The sequence below is a fragment of the Pyrus communis genome, chromosome 3 (assembly GCF_041283825.1).
Source record: "Pyrus communis isolate YQ-2024b chromosome 3, ASM4128382v1, whole genome shotgun sequence".
Taxonomy (NCBI): Eukaryota; Viridiplantae; Streptophyta; class Magnoliopsida; order Rosales; family Rosaceae; genus Pyrus; species Pyrus communis.
The window spans coordinates 5756033-5772171 of NC_142567.1; the positions used below are offsets into that span (position 1 = coordinate 5756033).

The following is a 16139-nucleotide window of genomic DNA, read 5'->3' on the forward strand; positions in this document are numbered from 1 at the left end:
TTCCGCTGCATTGCATTCTTATTTGTGAGATAAACATCTCCAAAATAGTGAAGTCTTTTTAAGTCCCAACAATAATGTCTCAATTTTGTATAAATAGAACAAAGGAAGGCCATGATATTAATGGTGTCTTGGGTAATAATTAAGTAAGTACAATTATGAGAATGTAAGGGGCAGTAATCATAAGTAGAATTATTAAAATCTCTATTAGCATATAAATTTTCTTCAGTCTCTAGCTATTACTGTAGACCAGGTGCAGGCATCATTAGTTTTAGTTTCCCTCTAGCATGCACACTTATATTTAACTAGTGCTGCCCCTCGCTTAAACACTACTAAGGCCCTTCATTTTGGCATACGTGTATGGGGTTGGTTTCAATTGAATTTCTCACTAAATTCAATGCATGCATGTAAGAAGAAACGGATGCCAACTTTCAAATTATGAAGTTAAGGTGGAGATGGATCAGTCATCACGAGGGAAAGTAGGATCATAAGCGGTAAGTTTCCTTCGCACTACAAGAAAAACATAATTTGACAACAGGCAATGAACGTTGTGAAAGACCTTCGACAACGCGCATCAGGATGTTATATATCTTGATGTTGTGAACAGTTTGGAACTTTTAACAACATTTACCAGACGTTGTGGTACATATCTTATTAAAGTTTATTTTTGGCAACGTTCAGAAAAGGTTGTCGAAAACATCCGCTTACAACGACTTAAGAACGTTGTGGATGCCTTTTTCCACAAACCTATTAATTTGAACTTTCTCATTTTAAGTAGGGTTCCACAAACCTGTTTGGACGTTGTCATTTTGGGTAGGGTTCCACAACGTGTACATGATACGTACAGGGAACAAGTTTGTGACACCATTTTTTTTTTTTTACATAATTTTTTACACTAGTTTTTGTGGGGCCTACTTCGTAATGTATTTCAACGAGCTAAACCATCTATTTTTTAGCCTTCCTCAAAGATTATGTCTACCATATGACCATTAGATTAAAGGTTTAGGGTTTTTTTGTACAACCGTATTTGTCAAATTTCTTCATTACAAATGAATGTCTTAATGGTTTTGGATTTGTCTAATTTTTTTGCAAGGATGATCTATAAATGATGTTCTAAAAGATAGACAGTTCAAATGGTCAAAATACATTACAGTTATAATACTTACTAATTTCTTAATTTTTTGAAGGATTGAGGTTTTAATTTTGAATCATCAATTTTACTAATTAATTTCTTCCTGTTTGTTTTAAACAAAAATTGTTATACAACAACTATCTCTGCATCCAATGTTTATGTTTGGGGATTCAGAGTTGCTTGAAGGATTTGACTATGGAGTGGGATTCTAATTCTAGAATCGTAATTAGATCTGTTTTCTCTTCTTTAGAGATTTTTAGCTGGTTAATGCATTTATTTGCATAATGACCATACACACACACACACACACACACACCACATTTGTAACATTTATCTTTACTTTGATTTTTAGAATAGGTATTATTAACTGGTTTTTTTTTAGACCAGCTTTTTAGATTTACTTTTCTCATAAAATTTACTTGCTAGTATCAAAATTCCTATTTTTGTTTGGGAAGTGTTATTGACAATTCAAAAATCTCATTCTACACTCCTCACAAGAGTATTTTTGTTTCTAAATATAGAAAGTTTGGAGTGTAGAATGAGGAATTTGGAGTGCCAATAACAATTTCCCTTCGCTTTTGTATTTCTAGTATCTTTTACTTGAGTTTTTAGTGGGGCATTTTCTACTAGAGGGAGCAAAGGGGGTAGACCTTATTGTTCACAAAATGCTCCTAACTCATATGTAGCAATTTTTTTTAATTTATCTTTGTTGACTTGTATAGTTATTTTCATATCAATACATAGTTTTAGTCCTTCTTTTTGGATAATAATAATAATAATAATAAGGGTAAATTATATAAAACTACCTCAACTATTGGGTTATTAACAGTTTCATATTTCGTCTTTAAAAAGTTTCAATGTCATACTTATCTTCGAATTTGTTGCAATATCATACCTTCCATCAGCTGTTTATCAATTCCTCTGTTAAATGCTGACGTGGCATGAGGCGGGGTCCACTTTGTATTAGAAAAATTAATTAAATATTAATTAAATATTAATTACATATTAAAAAAAAATTAAAATAAAAAACCCCAACCAAACCAAACCCAGATCCCACCACCCCTCCCTCCTTAGGGAAACCCCATCCCCTTGGATCTTCCCCTGTTCCCCCCACAAAACTTTCCTTCTGTCCCTCCCTCCCCATCCCCCCCCCCCCAAAAGAAATCTTCCTTCCGTCCATCCCCCCCAACAAACCTTTCGTCCGTCTGTTCATCCCCCCCCCAACAAAACCTTCCTTCCATCCGTCTCCCTCCGCCAAAACAACCCCATCATCCATCCGTCGTCCCCCCGCCAAAACAACCCCACCATCTGTACCCCCTGGCCCCCCACTTCCTTCTCCCCCCACCCAAGCCCAACCTATAACCCAAAAAAAGAAAGAAAAAAAAGAAAAAAAAAAAAAAACCATCTTCATCTTCCCCGACCTCCCCTTCCCTGCAACCCACCCCTTTCTTCCCCCTCATGTCTTCCCCAAACCCATTGCGCACCCATCCTCCACCTCCTCCTCTGCACCCACCCTTTTCCCTTCTCTACACACCCCACTCCTTAAATCCATACCCATTCCCCCCATTCAAAACCCCCAGTTCATCCTCCCCCCCCAAACAAAGCCAACCCAGAAAGAAAGATTAAAAAAAAAAAAAAAAAAAAAAAAAAAAAAAAAAAAACCCAAATCGCATCTTCCCCGACCCCAGTGTAGGAAAAGGAGAAGGAAGAGGAACATGGGGAGGGGGAAGGGGAGGGGGAGGAGCACCATGGGAGGGAGGAAGAGATGGCGCGGGGTGGGGGGGTTTTAAAAGAAAATGGGTCCCATCACTTGCCACGTCAGCATTTTAACAGATGAATTGATAGACAACTGATGAAAGGTATGGAATTGTAACAAATACGTAGATGAGGTATAACATTGAAACTTTTTAAATATGAGGTATGAAACTGTTAATGACCCAATAGTTAAGGTAATTATATGTAATTTACCCTAATAATAATGTTTCCATAAGTAAGGATATTATGAGATGATAACATCTTCATTAACAAATACTTGTCTAATTTCGTGGGCAAATAGGTTTGATAATCCATTGATAAATTTTTCTTTCCAAAATGGTTGATTACTATCTTTCGTAAGCATTATTCTAGACATAAAAACATTTTTTTTTCCACCTGAAATCACTTAAGGTTGGGCATATTAAATTACTAGGTAGATCATGTATTCTAGAGGTGACGTTACTTGTGTTCCCATAAAATGTTCTATTATTAAAAATAATAACTTGTGGATTGTGTCTAGGACTCCCATTCCAGTCTCACTACAAGAAAGACAAATGCGGTGAAAGATTCCCTCTACTTTTACACTTCATGGCTAAATACAAGGTGTCATGGATCTTTAAAATAAGGGATATTATGTCAGTCATGATGAAGAAGTGTTTAGGGTCATTTTAGTCAAGTGACTGGACAAATTCAATCAATAATGAATCCTCGACTAGGTCCTCAAAGAGTTCCTTTAAGTAATTTATGGTTCCTCCAACATAGTTACTCTCATAGATTTCCCTTTCCTCTTCCCTCCAAGGAAGGTCAAAATCATCTTCCTCAAAAGGAAAGTCAGCTTCTGAACTTACAAATTTAGCTCACCAGCTACACCAAATAGTTAGTTAGATTCTAAAAATAACGATGATTTGTCTTTAGACTCTTTAGATGCTTTCTCCCAGAAGCCAGCCTACAGTTAAAACCAAACCAGTAAAAGAAGAGTAGAAGTTCAGAGGGACAGATTGTCAAGACAATCAAGACCCCAACGAGTAAACTAAGCAGAAGTTAAAATTAATTTTTGGTGACCACTATTCATCCAAGACATAAATTCAAACAGTAATCCGACACAATACTATTCATCTACAGTGCCGTAGTGATGCCAATGATCATTTTGCATGCAAGTTCAACATTAAATTGACAAGATACCATTCATCCACAGTGTCATCGTACCAATAATATTTACTCCACGTGCAAAATCAACAGGCAAAATACAAATCATTTAGACATACCATTATTCACGAATGAACCAACAGTCATCCAGCTCATGCTTCCACAGTCACTTCATGATTCTAAATATATGAGTAATGCAAACAACCAGTTTCATGAAACTAATCTCAATGTAAGAAATTATTCATTGTTTCTAAAGCTCTGCGGTCAAAACTCCAAAAAGATTAGTCTTCTCCAAAACAAGAAATTGGTATCTAATTATATATCTAAAAAAACCGAAAAGAACCTAAAAGAGTAAATATAGGTAACAAAATTATGGATATATAAATTAAAATTACCATATTCTAGATACGTTGTCAAAGCATGTTTTCGACAAGAAGGAAAAATGCACATTGTGCTGGTAGTGTTGTTATATCCTATTTTCTTGTAGTGTCATGACTAATCATTCTTTTATTTTTAGCTTAGACAAGTTAATGCTAACTTCACTACGACACAATAAGTAATTAATAGCATTGCACGATAGCGTTTCTCCACAATTGTTATTGATCAATGGCTTAAAAAATTCCAGCTCTTTTTAAAACGCTATTGTAGGCTTTAAAATTTTAATATTTTGAAGTTGGTACTAACTTTTTCCTTTCAACATAAAATGAATCACTTGAGCTGTCTAATCTAATTCTGTACATCAAACGAGGCCTAAAGATTTACAGGACTTACTACTTACAAAGATAAATTGATAAGCAAATCAAATGAACTTGGTTTAATTTACTACAAATTATCATTTGTCGGTCCTGTGTCGATTTTGTGGTAATTGTAAATAATCAAATTAGTTGCTTGGTACATGTTATTGGTTGTTGCCAGGGAATTATTCCAATGTGTTACTTCTTTATGTGCTATCATTTCATATGGATAATGTAATTCCATTTCCTTTTCTTGGAACTTAAATTCTTTAATTTAACTATCTGATGTATATCACAGGTCGCTTTGGGTGAGAATAAACTGTTGAAATTTTTTGGATCGACGGGTCCGGAAGGCCCTACTCTAACAACATCGATATTGTTCTCAATTTTACCATCTGCCCAATCCGTTAGGTGTGAGGTTTTACCACAAAAGGCCTCGGTATTAGTTAGAGTAGGGTAATCCTATTTAAAGTCATTGCTTTTCTTTACCCCCACCAATGTGGGACCGCTAACACGCCCCCTCACGTGTAACCCCATTTAGTGGTTCACACATGGAGATCCACACATCGGCAATTGAAACTCAGAGGTCGGCTCCAATAAAGTCCAGACTTGTTTTCAATCTTTTCAAGAAGTGAGTCTTAAGAACTCAAACGTCAGCTCTATTTTAAGAGTCCAAGCTTGTTTCTGAGCCCACACTTCCTGGTGACAAGCCTTTAGCTTGTATGGGCCCGTAACTGTGGGCTCTGATACTATGTTGAAATGTTTGAGATCGACGGACCCGGAGGGCCCACTCTAACGACACCGATAATGTTCCCAAATTTACCACATGCCCAATCCATTAAGTGTGGGGTTTTACTACAAAAAAAACTCGATATTAGTTAAAGTGGGGTAATCCTACTTAAAATCATTACTTTTCTTTATCCCCACCGATGAGGGACTGCTAACATAAGCACCCAAACGGTTGTAACATAACCAAACAGAAAATTACTTAGCTAGGGATAAGCCCTAACTCTAGCAGTCCTAAGCTTATCAGCAACCATTAAACGAATGCATAGCAGTCCTTTGAAACATGACGAAAATGTATATAAACAGCTAGCTGGATCGTTGAATCTAAAATTCGAACCCTAGAATTTCTTCTTCAGTCCTAATACCTAGCCTACAATACTACAAAGGCAGGGTACACACTCAAAGCACAAAGTGATGAAGAGAATAAGAACTTCCTGCTTCTATTGCCTCCAAGGCCGCTGCACACGGCTGCTTTGCCTCAGCTTCTGGACCTGCAGCTCCCCTGAGCATCAAAACTGCAAGGCTGCCCACGCAAAAATAGATGAAACAGCCATGGCAATGTGTAACAAATGAACCAAAATCTGCTCCTACAATGCACTGCCATCCAAGTCCATATGTCCTGTCAAACTCCTGCAGAAACAAAAAAAAAATTATAAGTTTATAAAAATTGTCAACATAATTCATGTCATATTGTTGATAATTGAGCAAGCCAGCAGCACTCGTCAAATAAATTTTGAAGTGAACAAATGTAATATGAGCAGCTAATACATGGCCATTTGATAATCATTTCGTTTTTAGTTTTCACCTTTGATAATCATGTAATATGAAGACCTCACCTTTATTTTGAAAGCCACAAAAGCTACTTTTCTAAGTTTTCAAACATTGTCTTGATTTTTGTTTTCAAATTTCAATTTTTTTGAAAACTAAAATCTAAAATCTAAAAACTGAAATAAATATAGTATCAAACGGTCCTAACTCCTAAGTGATTACCTTTTTAATGAAGCGGCCTATCTCAGTGGCTTCAGTGACATCAAATAAATCAAGGACTTTGGAAGTCAAGTCAAGTGCCTTCTGCTGCATGGTTTGAAGCATGTCAGTCTCAACCATGACTGCTTTACCCTCCAGCATGGTTATTAACAAGATGGAGATCGGAAATTTACAAGCAAAAACTTTGTTGGAAAAGAGTTGTGATGCAAATTTGTTGAACTAAGTAGTTATACGTAGTGGTGCAGCTTATATCGAGCTCGGAACCAAGGGGATATATAGCTAGTGCTACTCACTCAGCCACGTAATATGTGGATATTTTTCCTTTGTGGCCAGCACACCGGCATGGGCTGTGCAATGTGCCAAATTAGTAACTACAATTCTGTTTTGACGTGGATGAGCTTATTGGCGAGAAAAATCTTAAGTGTAACTGAGGTATATACATTTTTCTTTTGTCTCTTATCACATGATTAGGTCATGTGATATGAGAAATATGTACAACCGGTTACATAGAAAAATCTTTTGTGAAGTGTTTGGGAGGTAGAAAAAATTTCAATCAGTTCTTGGTTACTATCAAATTTGGGACAGGTGGCTTGATAATTGGGTTTTGGAAATGTGGTCCACTTGCTATATATGATTGCATGGTTATTTTTGTCCAGTTACGGCCATGGTTTGGAACAATATGAAATGCATTGTGGGGCCAATATTCAAGCATTCCAGAGATTTGAAGAAACTGGAAAGATCAAGTGGTTGCAGTTGGATGGTGCATTTCTTTGTGCAAGCTAATTTCTAAACTGTTTATTTTTCTTTTTCTGGTCAGTATAAAAAGATGAAAAATGGTTTGAAATCCAAATCTTTTTGTGAATTCTTTTTTCCAACGTCATATAAATCATACCGCACGATGATTTACGAATTTAGGTTAGCTTGTTATTAAAGAATTATCTACTACATTTATCTGGTCACCAATCATCATATATAGTGACCACTATGCACACAATAGAATGGAACATTTTTACAGATTTCCAAAATTCATTGAGAGATTATTTGTGTTTTGACTGAATAAAATATAAGTAATGAAACCTAAATTATTGAACATCCCACTCATTTGATTCTCTCTTTGGCTGGGGAAAACCCACTTGTCTAAACCAACTGGTAGAGCTACAACATCAACACGGCAGTTGAAAGAGTTTTATCATAAGAAATCTCGATATGATTAGAAGTGAAGCCACATAATATAAATCATGTGAAACTTTGTTAGTTTTCAGACACTGTGAATTTTTGTATTTTTGAATCGTAATCAATACGAGTTTCCTTTATATATATGTTAATGTTAATCTAACTAGGGCTAGAAAATGAGAACTAGCTCGGCCTTTCATCTTCAGAATCAAGGCCCCGCCTTAAGTCATGAACCATTTTGGATCACGGAAGTTGTTGGATCAGGCCCTTGCTCAATTTTATTTGGTTCACCCATATCCATGGACCAATTTATTATGTTTATTTTTTTTGTCAAAAAACTATTATGTATTTATTTAAGGTCTAATCCCTTTGAAGTTGGTTCTGATTTGGATGTTTTAAAATAATAAACACATGACAGAGTTTTGAATGCTCAATGTGGGGATGTAGCTCAAATGAGAGAGCGCTCGCTTTGCATGCGAGAGGTACAGGGTTTGATCTCCTGCATCTCCATCATTTTTTTATATTTCTTTAACCACATGTCCACTACTTGCAAAATTCCTGGCTACAAATTATAGTTCAGCCTGTTCTAAAAGATCTCAAACAAATCTAAATCTGTTATATTTTCAACTACTTTTGCTCACCGAGTGTTTTTATTTTTTATTTTTTTATTTTTTATTTTTGGTTGCAACCTAAACCGATTTCTAGGTTTTAACCTGCAAACTTTTATGAAGCTTCGTAGTATATAATATTTTAGATTTTTTAACCCTTAGGTTAGATTTTAGTTTGTGTTTTGACCAAAAAATTTATGGTTAAAAAAATATAGAGTATTCAGTACTCGAAACACTATTAAAAATGCATTCTAACCTACACTTTCACTCACCTTATCTGCTTAAAGCATCTCTAGTTCTGAGCTTTTATCGGTCTTTCTAATTGTAGTTCACCAATGGTTAAAGAAAATAGTGTAAATACAACATATGACCGGAGATGTTAAGCTATACACTGTTTTACATTTTGCAGCGAGGTCCCCTCAATGTAGCAAAAAACACACTTTACATACCCATTTTTGTTAAAAATTAAGATATAAAGTCGAAGCTAAAACTTTTTCAGTTCCAGAAATCAACCTCTCGTTAGAGATGCTGTTAGACTAACACTAAAACGACTTGATGACCAATCATTACATTACATGGGGATCAACATGGTCTTAAAATTTGTTACGTTATTCAAAACACCAGCTGGATTAGATCATGCATTCTATTAATTAAACCCAATTAAAAAGGTAACCAAAAAAAAAAAAAAAAAAAAAAAAAAACGCAGCCAGAAGGTTGTGCAACTTCCATCTAAACCTCACGCTAAAACGACAGCTTTCCTAATTTGTTTATAGTCAAGATTTCCATCTCACAAGCTCAAATCTCTTCCCCCTCCCACCTCATATGTCGCTGGTGGAACTGTTTGTTTTCTTGACATTCAACCCAACCTGACAAACAACGCGTCAACCACATACCCTTTGTCCCAAACGAATTTTTTTTCAGTGTATATGAAACACCGCCTCGTTATTGTAATCTCACGTCAAATAACAAGTAGACAGATATACAACCTGACAAGTATTTTAAATCACATAAAAATTTCTCGACGTAACGTTTCATTCAACACCCCCCCAGGCATATCACACAACACCACCTGTCCCATTGCTCATCCCCCAATATGCTGTTCTTCCAATAACAAATTAAATAGAATATCTTCGCCACCTTTCCCTCCCAACCATCCACCCAACTCCTCTCCCCCATAATATTACACATCTCTCCCTTGCATTTCATCCCCCAATACCAAAATTTTTCTTCCATTCCCTCTCTACATTCCCACACCAAACATCTACATTTATTAATTTCTTTTATTCTCTCTCCCTTTTTCTTGTGCTAAATTATCGACCAGCGTCGTTGCTGCCACCACCACCGTTGCTGTCACCAATTAGGAGACGAGACACGACATAAATAACATTATGGCACGTGGTCTCCTCTCCTGCTTTGGATCAAAAGGGGGCTCGGGCACGTCCCACGAAACGCACGCTGCCGGGGCGACCGCCCATGTTTCGGCAGAGGAGCAGCAGCGGAGCGGACCGGTTCTGGTGGAGCTGTTCTCGTCGCAGGGCTGCACCACCTCGCCTGTCGCGGAGCTGCTGGTGTCGAGGCTTGGGAGGGGGGATTTTGATGGGACGGACCTGCCTCCTGTGGTTGCGCTGGCCTTCCACGTGGACTACTGGGACTACATGGGCTGGAAGGACCCTTATGGGTCCAGCCAGTGGACTGTACGGCAGAAGGCCTATGTTGAGGCCTTGGGTCTGGACACCATGTTCACCCCCCAGATTGTGCTTCAAGGTAGGGCCCAATGTGTTGGCAACGATGAGAGTGCTTTGATAACGTCTATCAAGGATGCACCTAGATATCCTGCACCGGCGTTCCAGGTTCGCATTTCTCATCTGTCCTCAATATTATTTTGATATATTTTAATATAAACGATATTCTATATTAATCTATATTATTATTAAGAAAATCCTTCTTATCAACTTTTTTTCTCCTTTGTTTTCTCGTTCTCACTTTTGATACACATTATTGATAAAAAAAAGGATAAAATAGTAATTTTGTATATTTTGACAAAATGACAATCATATTCTTGTTTTTTCTATTTTACCATTTTTTTAGATAATGACAATCATATTTTTTCAATTTTACCATCACTTTTGATACACAATATTTTCATAAGGAGGATAAAACAATAATTATGTAATATTAAAATAAAATATGCACTTATTAAGAAAAATTGTTCACCCACATAAAGTATATGCTCTCTGCTAATTTAGATTATGAGAAGATTGAATATTTGAATTCAGAATACATTAGTTTGAAGAGAAAGACTTTAATCACCTACCAATTGTTAATAATTTTTTTATTTTTTTATTTTTTATAAAAGTGATATTAAAAAAGAGAAATTAAACCCCTAACTTTTTATGCAACGATATTCTTTAAGTTTATGCATAAAACGCTATTTAAAACAATTATCTTTGCAAGTACTTACATTTTATGATTGTCACCCTAATCATTGATATACTCAAAGGTACCTTCATCTTTATTTAATCATATTTTAACCGTAAAGCAAGACTGCAAAAATATCTCGTACCAAAGTGGAAATAGTTTAGGGAAAATATTACATCACATGTATACTTTCTGGTACACCTAAAAGCAATGTTAACTTTTGACGCTTTTACAAATGGTGGATCACTTTCAAAGTGTCTACTTTTGTCGAAAGCTAAAGCCTGATGTATGTTAAACATTCGTATATCAAAGCCTATATTTTATGACACATGTAATGTTATGTTTATGTTACATTTTGAATTTGAACTAGCTCATAATACATGTAACGTCACATTTGAGATGTTATGTTATTAGACTCTGAATTTGAACTATGTATTTAAAAAAGAAACCATTTAATTATTCGTAAGTCTAACAAAGATTTGGACATTAAAAAATGTTACCATGAGAAGGATTTTGGTTAAGAGTAATTTTATCTGTTGTGGCTAGTCACACTTGGCTAATAGCCGTTCGCAAAATAGTGAAGGATAAATACTAGCAACTTGGTTTTGTTGTCGATGAACAGGCAACATTCCAAAGGCCATCACAGGCATCCTTGCAAGTATCCCTAACAGGATCATTGAGGTCGAAGGTGGACAACTACGGTGCCAATGTGATGGTGGCGCTGTACGAGAACGGGCTGATTACCGACTGCCCCAAGGGAGAGAACCAAGGACGTGTCCTGTCCAATGACTTCGTCGTCCGACGACTTGAAAAGCTCTGCACTGTCAAAGACATTGCTGCAAAGAAGACCATTTCTGGAACCATAAACTTCTCCTTGTGGGATGGTTACAATCCAGCCAAATGTGGCATGGCCCTCTTTGTTCAGAACCCTTCCCATCAAATTTTTGGTTTGCAGGACTTTCAGCTGCCGGACAATTGATACGGCTATACGTTTCTGCTGGCCGGACGGCCTGCCGGTATTGGTGGACGATTATGTACAGGATGTGTTCATAGTAGGGTTACTGATTTCTTTTTCTTTTTTCAGTTTGTGTTTTTCCTTGGTTGTAAGGATTTGACATTTAGAATATGGGAGAGAAATTTGCATTCAGGATTATAACTATTATTTTCACATTTCGAATTTAATTCTTTGAATCACAATTAACCCGTTGGAAAGATGATGCTGGACGGTTTACATGCTAAACGTTCAAACCCATTTCTTACTAGCACCGAAGTTCGAATCCTCCTCCATGTAGATTAGGATAGTTTAGAATATCACCTTATCAAAGAACGAAAGTTCTTACTACGATAATACCAAACTTCCAAGAACATTAGGGCACCTCAACATTGAAAATATACAAGTACAAGCACGCTGATTACTATAGAGTCGTTCACTTATTTTCAACCTAAAACAAAACTTATTATCTACAAGAGGGCAGCTCAACCCAGAGCCGTCTACTTCCACACTAGTTCGGAGTACCAACTACTTCCTCACAATATGAGAACCTCCCTACCACTTATCGGAAGAAGACCGATGAGCAAAAAGAATACAACATTACGATATGAGAACCTCCCTTCCAATCCAAAAGCACTTACAGAAAAAGGTAATCACAGTTTACACTGAATCTACTGCTTCAACCTGTTGCCGAGCCAAGTATTTCTCCCTCCGCTCCTTCTGAAAAAACAGAACAAACCAAAATGTTATGCATAAGCACATAAGACTAAAAATTTAGCCCATTGTACTACGGATCAGATGTTTGGTAAAACTCATACCCATTCATCTATTACAAGGCCTTCCCCAACATCCCGAGGGCCTGAGTCCACTGGAGGCGGCTTCTTACGCACTTCAAGTGCAGCCTCAGCTTCAGCCAACTGTCTGTTCAGTTTTTCCAGAGCCTGTAAACCACAATGTCAAATACTGGAAAGAAAGGTATTTTCTAAGAGATGCAAACACAAGTACCATTAAGTAAGTCACATTCAACTTACAGGACTAGGGTGCTCTGCATCCAAAAATACAACACGCAAAATTTGCTCGACTGTCACTTGATCCTTTTGTTCGTCAAACTGGATGAAAAGAAAAGGTCAGATAACAAAACTAAGGTTATCAATTGCATGATCCAATTCTATCGGATGTCTCTGAAGGGTTGTCATCAAATGTAAGATCATAAAAGCAACAAAACACTAAAATTGACAGTACTAATTTCCGACCGAAAAACACAATGCAAGCGAGCAACAAAATCAAATTCCACAAGAGCTCAATATAAAGTAAGATCATAATACGAACAACTGGAAACAAGCACTCAAATATCCCGGCAATGTATGCATAAAATACAAAATGCGCTATGACCATGAACATTAAGTCGGCGAAAGAGCACTATATTACCAGCTCAGGCACATAGTCAATCCCTGCATTCACCTTGAGACTCATAATCTTGAACTTAACCTTGGTCTTCTGATCCAAATGTTTCTCATTGTTCTCGGGTTGCTCCACAAACCTAAACACTGTCCATCATCAAATCCAAAGTCAATAAAAAAATTTATAACAATGATTAAGTACAAAGATTTATTTATTTATTTTTTTTTTTTTTTTTTTTTTTTTTTTGGGTTGAGCGATGATGTTAGTAGGTTAGAAATTAATTGTTGGGAAGGGAAGTCGGTGGGGATCAAACCCGCACCAAGGTGCATAGGCCTAAATGTTTTCCGCCACTGTGGTAAAGCGCCATCTGCAAAAAGCGTTCGCACACAATGTGCGGGCATATACTAGTTTTTATCAAAAGTAAGTAAATTATCCACCAATGGAACAACCAAATCATAAAGATTTGTTATTTGTAGCAACAGAGCAAGTGCAAGGGCATTACCGGTCGCAATTAAGCTTTCTCCCGGAGCAAGTATGCCTCCCGGAGGACGCATATAGCAACTTTTTGGCGCAGTAGTTTGAAACTAAACCAGCAAATACAAAACCAATTTAAAGAGTCAATGAAGCTAAATAAAAAATAATCACAGAGAAAAAAAAAAAAATTTAACAATTAAATAAATAACTGCAACATAACCCACAAAAGAAATAAATAAATAAATGCCTTCTAAATTTTTGCTTAAAATACAAGTAATTATAACAACATAACTCTTAAGGTTGATGTCAGAGAGGAATTAGAAAATACCTTAAAAGCTACATGTGACCTGCTTCTGTTCTTCAATCGGATCGCACTTTTCACCTGTTTCCCAGTTTCATCTACAAAATTAAACCCACAAATACATAATCCGTCAGCTACAGTAATAAGTGCTTTTAGAAAAAGCAGCGAGGGCGTTTAAATGAGAAACGATGACGTACAAGGGAAGTAGAGTTTGTTGGCGGGGTCGAGTCGGAGTCGACGACGAGGAGGGAGAAGGGATCTCGCGACGGACGATACCGTTTTGGGCTTGGATTTGAATCCATCGCCGTGGAGCTTCTGCGTGGAAGAGGAAGACGACGACGTTTGGCCCCCCGACTGCCAGAACGGGCAGAGGGTAAAGAGCTTCGTGTCGGAGTGCGACTTGTGCCGGTGGTGGTGGTGGCTGTCGACGATGGCCATTCTTTCTTCACCGGAATCGGACACGTGGCATGCAATCAGAAGCTTGGTGATTGAATTCGCGTGTTTTCGTGTGTCGGTTTAGAAATTTCTCTACCTAGAATCGTCGGGAGCTCTTCTTTCCCTCTCTCTCTCAGTCCATCTGTGATTTTTGGAGTGGAAGTTTGCCAGGGTGTGAAACATAAATCGGATGGGAGGAAATGATCACCTGCCACTCAACTCCGCGAATTCACCTGCACCCGCCGCGTGTAATTTTTTTATTCGCAACCTTTGGCGTCGTTTTCTTGCAATGATGATACGTGTCGGATAGACGTCCGGATCAGCCACGTGTCGGTTCTATATGTCCGCGATGATATTTTGGTGGCTTTGCAAGTTGCGCCTGCCGTGCTTAAAAGGATAAATCGGCGGGGACGACGACGAGGGAAAGATATTGAGTTTGTGAGTGAGCTTTTCGTAAAGAATATTGTTTGTGTCCTGTTATGTAGGGATTTATTTGTCACCGAATTACAGATAACGAATTTTTAGTTTCGAGCACTATATTCGAAATTGAAATCTTTCATTTTTTTTTTATTATTATTTAAAAATTATATTTGTCAAAAATTAAATAATTTAGAGATTGATTAGTCATTCATACGTGTAAACCAATTAAAAGTTTTGATGTCACATCCCGGCCCGGGGCGGATCACTTCCCGGGCCCGCTCCACCACCGTAGCACGATATTGTCCGCTTTGGGCTTACCATTCCCTCACTGTTTTGTTTTTGGGAACTCACGAGCAACTTCCCAGTGGGTCACCCATCATGGGATTGCTCTAGCCCCCTTCTCGCTTAACTTCGGAGTTCCTACAGAACTCGAAGCCAGTGAGCTCCCAAAAGGCCTCGTGCTAGGTAGGGATGAGAATATACATATAAGGATCACACCCCTGGGCGATGTGGGATGTCACAATCCACCCCCCTTAGGGGCCCGACGTCCTCGTCGGCACACTCGCGACCAGGGTTAGGCTCTGATACCAATTATCACATCCCGGCCCGGGGCGGATCACTTCCCGGGCCCGCTCCACCACCGTAGCACGATATTGTCCGCTTTGGGCTTACCATTCCCTCACGGTTTTGTTTTTGGGAACTCACGAGCAACTTCCCAGTGGGTCACCCATCATGGGATTGCTCTAGCCCCCTTCTCGCTTAACTTCGGAGTTCCTACAGAACCCGAAGCCAGTGAGCTCCCAAAAGGCCTCGTACTAGGTAGGGATGAGAATATACATATAAGGATCACACCCCTGGGCGATGTGGGATGTCACAATAAAACAAAAGCGTGAGTGAATTGTAAGCCCAAAGCGGACAATATCGTGTTACGGTAGTGGAGCGGGCCCGGGAAGTGATCCACCCCGAGCCGGGATGTGACAAATTTGGTATCAGAGCCTAACCCTGGTCGCGAGTGTGCCGACGAGGACGTCGGGCCCCTAAGGGGGGTGGATTGTGACATCCCACATCGCCCAGGGGTGTGATCCTTAAATGTATATTCTCATCCCTACCTAGCACGAGGCCTTTTGGGAGCTCACTGGCTTCGAGTTCCGTAGGAACTCCGAAGTTAAGCGAGAAGGGGGCTAGAGCAATCCCATGATGGGTGACCCACTGGGAAGTTGCTCGTGAGTTCCCAAAAACAAAACCGTGAGGGAATGGTAAGCCCAAAGCGGACAATATCGTGCTACGGTAGTGGAGCGGGCCCGGGAAGTGATCCACCCCGGGCCGGGATGTGACAAATTTTTTATTGTGACATCCCACATCGCCCAGGGGTGTGATCCTT

At 38.4% G+C, this 16139-nt stretch overlaps 3 protein-coding genes across 3 annotated transcripts; 1 reads left to right on the forward strand and 2 right to left on the reverse strand.

Annotated features, from left to right (window-relative positions):
• Nucleotides 1–5803: 5803 nt before the first annotated feature.
• LOC148697803 (uncharacterized) lies at nucleotides 5804–6771 on the reverse strand. Its single transcript, XM_088690226.1, has 2 exons — nucleotides 6541–6771; nucleotides 5804–6180 (listed from the first exon to the last, which is right to left on the reverse strand). Exons 1-2 carry the CDS (start codon nucleotides 6676–6678, stop codon nucleotides 5950–5952), a joined length of 369 nt encoding a protein of 122 aa, XP_088546352.1. The 5' UTR covers nucleotides 6679–6771; the 3' UTR covers nucleotides 5804–5949.
• Nucleotides 6772–9360: 2589 nt separating this feature from the next.
• LOC137715217 (uncharacterized) lies at nucleotides 9361–11892 on the forward strand. Its single transcript, XM_068454462.2, has 2 exons — nucleotides 9361–10168; nucleotides 11359–11892. The coding sequence occupies exons 1-2, from the start codon at nucleotides 9707–9709 to the stop codon at nucleotides 11713–11715; spliced, it is 819 nt and encodes a 272-aa protein (XP_068310563.2). The 5' UTR covers nucleotides 9361–9706; the 3' UTR covers nucleotides 11716–11892.
• Nucleotides 11893–12092: 200 nt separating this feature from the next.
• Nucleotides 12093–14793, reverse strand: LOC137715218 (vesicle-associated protein 4-1). The gene is made up of 7 exons (XM_068454464.2): nucleotides 14101–14793; nucleotides 13931–14001; nucleotides 13631–13712; nucleotides 13156–13274; nucleotides 12759–12836; nucleotides 12546–12668; nucleotides 12093–12447 (listed from the first exon to the last, which is right to left on the reverse strand). Exons 1-7 carry the CDS (start codon nucleotides 14339–14341, stop codon nucleotides 12388–12390), a joined length of 774 nt encoding a protein of 257 aa, XP_068310565.2. The 5' UTR covers nucleotides 14342–14793; the 3' UTR covers nucleotides 12093–12387.
• Nucleotides 14794–16139: the final 1346 nt, after the last annotated feature.

Bases quoted from the DNA above. Each gene is read 5' to 3' on its own strand.
- LOC148697803 (XM_088690226.1), bottom strand. From the start codon at position 6,678: ATGCTGGAGGGTAAAGCAGTCATGGTTGAGACTGACATGCTTCAAACC. The intron at 6,181-6,540 runs GTAATCACTTAG...TTGTTTCTGCAG, and splicing joins TAGGCCGCTTCATTAAAAAG to GAGTTTGACAGGACATATGG.
- LOC137715217 (XM_068454462.2), top strand. From the start codon at position 9,707: ATGGCACGTGGTCTCCTCTCCTGCTTTGGATCAAAAGGGGGCTCGGGC. The intron at 10,169-11,358 runs GTTCGCATTTCT...GTCGATGAACAG, and splicing joins ATCCTGCACCGGCGTTCCAG to GCAACATTCCAAAGGCCATC.
- LOC137715218 (XM_068454464.2), bottom strand. From the start codon at position 14,341: ATGGCCATCGTCGACAGCCACCACCACCACCGGCACAAGTCGCACTCC. The intron at 12,837-13,155 runs GTAATATAGTGC...CTTTTCATCCAG, and splicing joins TTGACTATGTGCCTGAGCTG to TTTGACGAACAAAAGGATCA. The intron at 12,669-12,758 runs GTAAGTTGAATG...TGTGGTTTACAG, and splicing joins ATGCAGAGCACCCTAGTCCT to GCTCTGGAAAAACTGAACAG.